Source organism: Astatotilapia calliptera, chromosome 20, assembly GCF_900246225.1.
Source record: "Astatotilapia calliptera chromosome 20, fAstCal1.2, whole genome shotgun sequence".
NCBI lineage: Eukaryota > Metazoa > Chordata > Actinopteri > Cichliformes > Cichlidae > Astatotilapia > Astatotilapia calliptera.
The window spans coordinates 21,676,987-21,683,835 of NC_039321.1; the positions used below are offsets into that span (position 1 = coordinate 21,676,987).

The following is a 6,849-nucleotide window of genomic DNA, read 5'->3' on the forward strand; positions in this document are numbered from 1 at the left end:
GAGAGACAGAGATCTCGAGTGACTCAGCGTTATGCACGTGATAACGCATTCAGAGTAAGACACAGACAACTAATGAAACAACTAATGCGAGACAGGTATCAAAGTAATCTTGCCTTCAGGATTATGCACAACATGAGATGTGCAATGAAAATAAAAAGGAAATACAGATGGGTGAACAGACAAACCCAAGAGAGTGACAACAGTGTGATCAACGAGGCCATATCTGTGTTCAAATCACAAATCAAAGCTGGACCATCATACCCATGTACTGTATGCTTCAAGGCTTCATTTCCAAACCAAGTGCGACCCTGCACAAGGTCAAAGTATGTCAAAAACCCACATGTGGCTGCAACATAATCTCTCATATATTGTTTTGTTTCTTTCTGAATTCATCATTTTCACAGTAACGTCTTCTAATATATCTCTGTTGTTTCTGTCTGAATTCATCATTTTCACAGTAACGTCTTTTCATATACTGTTGTTTTTTCTGTCTGACTTCAGGATTGTTTTTATATGCCTCGCTTGTGCAAGATTTTTTCTTTTCTTTGTACTCTTTGTTTGAAGCATACTTTTGTCGTTCTTTCCTTTTTTGGTTTTCTTTTCTCTGATTTCTGGGTTTCTCTGATGCCATTAATCTTCTTCTCATTTTTTGCCTTTGTTGTTTATTAACTTTTTTCAGTTTTTGTAAAACTATATCAGAAAGATCACAGGAAGCAACATTTGTTATTGCAGCATTTGATTGACATAAAAAAGCATCCCTTGATGGAAGGAAACTTAATTCACTGCATAGTTCTTCAGTTGGTATATTAGGAGGTTCATTCTGATCTTCATATGATGTGAACTGAGTCACGTGGACTTCTTTTTGTTTCACCGGTGGCGTACAAATGGACATTTGACAAAAGATGTTCTCAGTCAGATCAGTCGTTGTGTTTCTCCTTGGAGTAGAGGAGTTTGCTTCATCAACAGTTGTATCAGAGTGAGTAGATGCCACAGCAGTGGCAGCTGTTGGTCTGCAGACTGTGTCTGTGATAGTATCACTCAGGTTGACTGTGCTCATACTGTAGAACTGCACAGGCTTCAGTTCATAGTTACAAGAGGGTGATATCTCCATCATTTCATAAGAATCTTGGATCCTCTTAATCATGTCACTGAGGAGTGTGAATTTCAGCATCACAGCTGTACCACGATTACGTGACTGTAGTAATAGAGGAAGACCACTGGGTGTTCTGGAGTGTGGATCAAAGAAACCATATTTGCCTGATGTGGATCTGAACACTGCGATACACAATCCACTCATAATCAATAAGGCATACTGCACATCTGACAACAGGCAGCTCAGTCCTGCTTCTAAGCTGAGAAAGGTATCTACTGCTTCCTCTGGAGGTTCTTCAAATGTCCCATACCGGGAAGGCTGTGTCATGTCGACATCATACATAGACCAGCGAGCATCAACTTTGTCTGGCAGCTCATCGGTTGCCAAATGAATATTTTTAGGAAATCTTTTCTTGGCCTCTTTGTACATCACATCACCTTTATCCAAGACCAGATTAAGGTCAGCTGTAGTCATGTTTTCATTCTCATGAAGGAATGCAAGAAATGTGAGTGAGTTGCATGTGCACTGCTTGTTTCTGGAGTCTCCATATTTAGGATGTGCCTGGCTGTGAGATGCACAGACAAGTGTAATAGAGGGCTGGTTTTCAAGGTTCACTCTTTCTGCATGAGATGGTCCTGCCACATCACTGTGACAGCCTCTTTTCAAAAAGTCAGCATAACCCACCTGTGGGGCACTTGACACCTCATGTTGTTCATTAACTTTATGCTGCAGTCCACTCTTTACAGCATCAGCATAAGATACCTGTTGTACATGTGCAGGAACATGTTGACCTGCCTGTTTGACACTGTCAGAATTGGTCTTTGTAGACACACTGTCTTCTGCAGAGCTCTGAGGAAAATCAAACTCAGCTTGTTCACATGTTGGTACTTTGTGAAACTCATGAAACTTCTTCCAGCGTTGTTTTGCAGCTTGTGACTTTTTCTGCTTCCTTGGCATTTTCACACACCTGCAAGTGTTTCTTAGTCTTTAGAAAATATGTTCACAAGATAAGAGTGGCACACACCAGGAGATGTTGTCTTTGTTTTTATATTTCAGTTTTTATTTGTCTTAAACAGTTGTCTTTCGTTTGACAGTTTGTTCTTCAGTTGAGAGAATATTATGCACTCTCTTTATTGGCTTGGCATTTTTCAGCAGCAAGCCAAGAGTGAAAAACAGGTAGAGAGAAAATTTAGAAGAGAGAACAGGCAGAGCAGGAGAGACACGGCTGGGAAATCACAATCAAACCGTGAATTAGTTTTCTTTGTTTGTTCAGTTTGTTCTCAGGTAGAGGCAATATATGCACTCTTTATTGCTTTAATGGCTTGGCGTTTTTCAGCAGCAAGCCAAGAGTGAAAAACAGGTAGAGAGAAAATTTAGCAGTGAGAACAGACAGAGCAGGAGAGACACGGCTTTAAATCAAACCGCAGATTTTTCTTTGTTTGTTCAGTTTGTTCATAGGTTGAGGCAAAATATGCACTCTTTATTGCTTTGTTGGCTTGGCGTTTTTCAGCAGCAAGCCAAGAGTGAAAAACAGGTAGAGAGAAAATTTAGCAGAGAGAACAGACAGAGCAGGAGAGACACGGCTTTAAATCAAACCGCAAAAGGATTGTTGGTTTGGCAAAATTTCTCACAAACCACAGAGTGAAATACAGATGGAAAGAAGGCAGAGACAATAGGTGGAGCAGGACAGAGGATAGAGGGGTTGGGGGGTTGGGATGTGAGAGAGAAGACTGGAGATCTGGTCCTTGTTCTTCTTCTTCTACACACTCTGAACAAAAAACAAGAAAAAAAAAATAATTTTATTAAAATTATATCACATGGTAATTGTATGAACTAAATGTGACTACTGCAAAAGGACAAAACAAATATTCAAGCTAAACTGTTGTCGGCTGCCATGTGCAAAAAGTTGCATAATTGGGCACTTTTTAAAAGAATAAATATTTAATTAAATTCAGCAATAATATTTTTAAATACAAATATGATTGAGTGAATCATTAATTAATCACATGTAGTGTGACTACAAAAATGTACGAAAAAAATATTTTAGCCCAATTGTTAAGCTGCACTTATGTGTATTTATTATAAAATTGTGTTTAAAAGGTCTAGCACAAAGTTTGAACCCATCACTTTACAGCTTATATTAGTCATATAATTTTTTTATTTTGGTCTACTTCTCTTACAGTATGTGCACACCTACCAGGCAAAGCACAGTGTCAGTCAGGTTCCTGAAAGAAACGAGAAATAATACGTTAGTTGTCTGTACAGTGTTATCAGACTAACAGAAATACAAAGCCCACACGACATGATACACTGAACTTCTAGTCAGCAGGGTAATTATAGAGTAATATAGCACACCAACTGATACAGCAGTCATTTTACAATTCAAACTAGTTAACTGAAGTATTGCCACTTATGTAAGGCTACTGTTAGACTGTTACTAGCCTTAGCATTGCTGCTAGCGCTAGCATTCCGGCTAGCATTAGCACTTCAGTTAGTGTTAGCATTGCAGCTAGCGTTAGCATTGCAGCTAGCGTTAGCATTGCAGCTAGCGTTAGCAATGCTGCTAGCGCTAGCAATGCTGCTAGCGCTAGCACTCTTACTGTTAAAACTGAGCCACAATGGCAATAATAAAGCTAATTTCTTACTTTTGTCTCACTGACCGGCAAGAAATATCACAGGAATATTAGTTTTGTCAGTTAACAACTGCTAAGGCTAGTGTTAGCACTATAGCTAGCGTTAGCATTGTTGCTAGCATTAGCATTGAAGCTAGCATTAGCACTGCTGCTAACAGCAAAATGTAATAAACGTATATAAATGATAGCGAAGGTTATTCTTTTTTCTTTCTTTCTTCTTTGAATTGTTTTTAACTCTGTTGGACTTGATATGTGAGTTTAAATGTCAAACATGTATTTTTTCCATCATAAAAATAAAACACTGCAGTACTGAGTGTATTGTACTTACCACAGCAGAGAGCAAAGCGGAATGACGACAGTTGGTCCAGTGATAGGTTAAAAACAGATGAGGCGTTCAGGTGGTGCTTGGAAATTTGACCATCAGTTTGAACAGCAATAATGAGCATATACATGTCTGTGTGTTGGTCTCTGTGTGTGTGACAGACATAGAGAGATAGAGGGAAAAAATACACTATACTAGTGTACAAATTGGTCCTTTTTGCCCAAGTATAAGCGAATGAGTGACATACAGAAAAACAGGGCAACTGGCATTAAATGAGCAAATAAAAAGTATTAAATCTTGAACTGTTTTGTGGGTTTTATTTTAAGACTACTTTGAGTGTATTCGTGGGGAGATAAACTATACAGACTATAAACAGAGACATTAAATGAGATTAGGTTAGTTAAACGTTAGTTAAAAGGTGGGGAAATTAACTACAGACCCATAGATGCTGAGAGCTTTAATTATCCAGTCAGAAAGGATGATTTTGAAGTCATCAACTGACTCCAACTGCCCAGATCTGAAAAACCTTTGTGCCAATCACAATGCTCTACTTAGTTGGCATATACTAACTAGTGACAAACTATTAATCTGTGGCAAAACCCTGTCAAATCTGTCTTATTGTACTTTTGAAAAAGTTAATCTTACTACAATCTAACATTTTTAGGTTTAACCTTGGCAGAGTGAGAGAGAGCTCGTTAAGCAGGCAGGTGTGAGCCTGGTTGCTATAGTGACAATGGCTCCATACACACGACACAGACATGCACCTCACTTTTGCTGCTTAAAATGAACAGAAAAGTCAGGCCGAAACAAATCGTTCCCATATGAAAAGTACAAGTCGTATTGACGAAATTCTTTCACCGTGAGCGACAGCAGCTTCTAGTCTACTGAATTCTCAGTTTTCATGCCTGTGGAGTTTATTATATGGACGTGGTGACAGTGGAAAGACACCATGCTCTTCTGATTTTCAAACGAACCTTCTGAGCCATTTTAACATTAGAGTCTATGGAAGAGTTGGAGGGAGGAGGCTGTGCATTGGTGACATTTATGAAAGAACCATAACACCTAGGACAATAGTAAACACATTGGATGAAAGAGGACAGCGATGGCTACGTTTTGAGGGTAAAATCATACCTGTAGAGCAAACGCTGCAGACACAGCAGCAGTTTTAAAAAAGATTTTAAGATTAATTTTTTTGCTCCTCTCACTCTAGCAGTTGAGCTGTCTCACTCTAGCCCCAACATTCCGTCCCATACACACCCATTATAAATTTTGAAACGGGTGAAAAAACATCATGAAACTTAAACTGGAACTGAAGAAAAAGTATAATAGATATTGAAAAGATAAATACAAGTTGAATAGTTGAATGTCTTGTCTTCGTTTTAAAGTTTGAATGGTCGCTCTATGTCAATGTATGTGGAAGTAGTAAGAGTTTAAAAATGAATAAGTTGAATGAGAATTTGAAGGGTCTCCCCATTGAAATACATGGGAAATTTTGGGAAATTTTTGTTGAATAAAGTTGAATAAAATTAAAAATATAAATGTTAAAAATATGAAAAATAGAAGCAGTGTTGTCCAAAAGAATAGGAATCTAACGGTGTTTGAATGGTTTTTCTAAGTTGAACGGTTTTGAAGGAGTAGGATTACAAAAAACGTACGGAATACAGAATAAAATATAATAACTAGAAAGTGCATTTTCTGAAGAAACTGCAGTGTGAATGCTTGAATCTGAATGTATGCACTGAAATGAATTAATTGCTGAATTTTGAGTTAAAAATATTGAATGAGATTAAAAAAAACCCAAAAAACCCCGAATTTAACCTGAAAACAAAGGTGCTGAACTGCTAAAAGCTGAAGGTTACACAGAAGGAGGAGTTGGAAAAAAACTGAAAATGTTTTAAATGTAAATTAGAAAACCCTAAGAAATGAGAAAAGAACATTTAGAGTCAGAAAACATCTGAAAGAATATTAAAAGGTCATATTCTTTGAATCACTGAATGACTAAAATGTGATCCCTCCACTTGGACCCACACAGTTTAAAAAGTTTACATCTCTGAGCTTTGAAAGACAAGATGTTGGAAAAAGAACAACGATGGCGACGTTTTGAGGGTAAAATGATGGCTGTAACACTGTGGACACAGCAGCAGTTGAAAGAGAAGTGCTTAAGATGAATCTTGGTACAGTGGCAGGCAGAGCTCGTTAAGCAGGCAGGTGTGAGCCTGGTTGCTATAGTGACCGCACCCAATGGCTCCATACACACGTACACAGACATGCGCCTCACTTTTGCTGCTTAAAATGAACAGAAAAGTCAGGCCGAAACAAATCGTTCCCAAATGAAAAGTAAAAGTCGTATTGACAAAATTCTTTCACCGTGAGCGACAGCCATGTCTAGTCTACCTAATTCTCAGTTTTCATGCCTGTGGAGTTTATTATATGGACGTGGTGACAGTGTAAAGACACCATGCTCTTCTGATTTTCAAACGAACCTTCTGAGCCATTTTAACATTAGAGTCTATGGAAGAGTTGGAGGGAGGAGGCTGTGCATTGGTGACATTTATGAAAGAACCATAACACCTAGTACAATAGTAAACACATTGGATGAAAGAGGACAGCCATGGCTACGTTTTGAGGGTAAAATCATACCTGTAGAGCAAACGCTGTGGACACAGCAGCAGTTTTAAAAAAGATTTTAAGATTAATTTTTTTGCTCCTCTCACTCTAGCAGTTGAGCTCTCTCACTCTAGCCCCAACATTCCGTCCCATACACACCCATTATAAACTCTGAAACGGGTGAAAAAACATCA

The 6,849-nt window shown here is 38.3% G+C and overlaps 1 protein-coding gene across 1 annotated transcript; it reads right to left on the reverse strand.

Moving 5' to 3' along the window:
• Positions 1-277: 277 nt before the first annotated feature.
• LOC113012989 (uncharacterized) lies at positions 278-4,750 on the reverse strand. The gene is made up of 4 exons (XM_026153480.1): positions 4,055-4,750; positions 3,291-3,318; positions 570-2,861; positions 278-308 (listed from the first exon to the last, which is right to left on the reverse strand). Exons 3-4 carry the CDS (start codon positions 2,048-2,050, stop codon positions 278-280), a joined length of 1,512 nt encoding a protein of 503 aa, XP_026009265.1. The 5' UTR covers positions 2,051-2,861; positions 3,291-3,318; positions 4,055-4,750.
• Between the last annotated feature and the right edge of the window lie 2,099 nt (positions 4,751-6,849).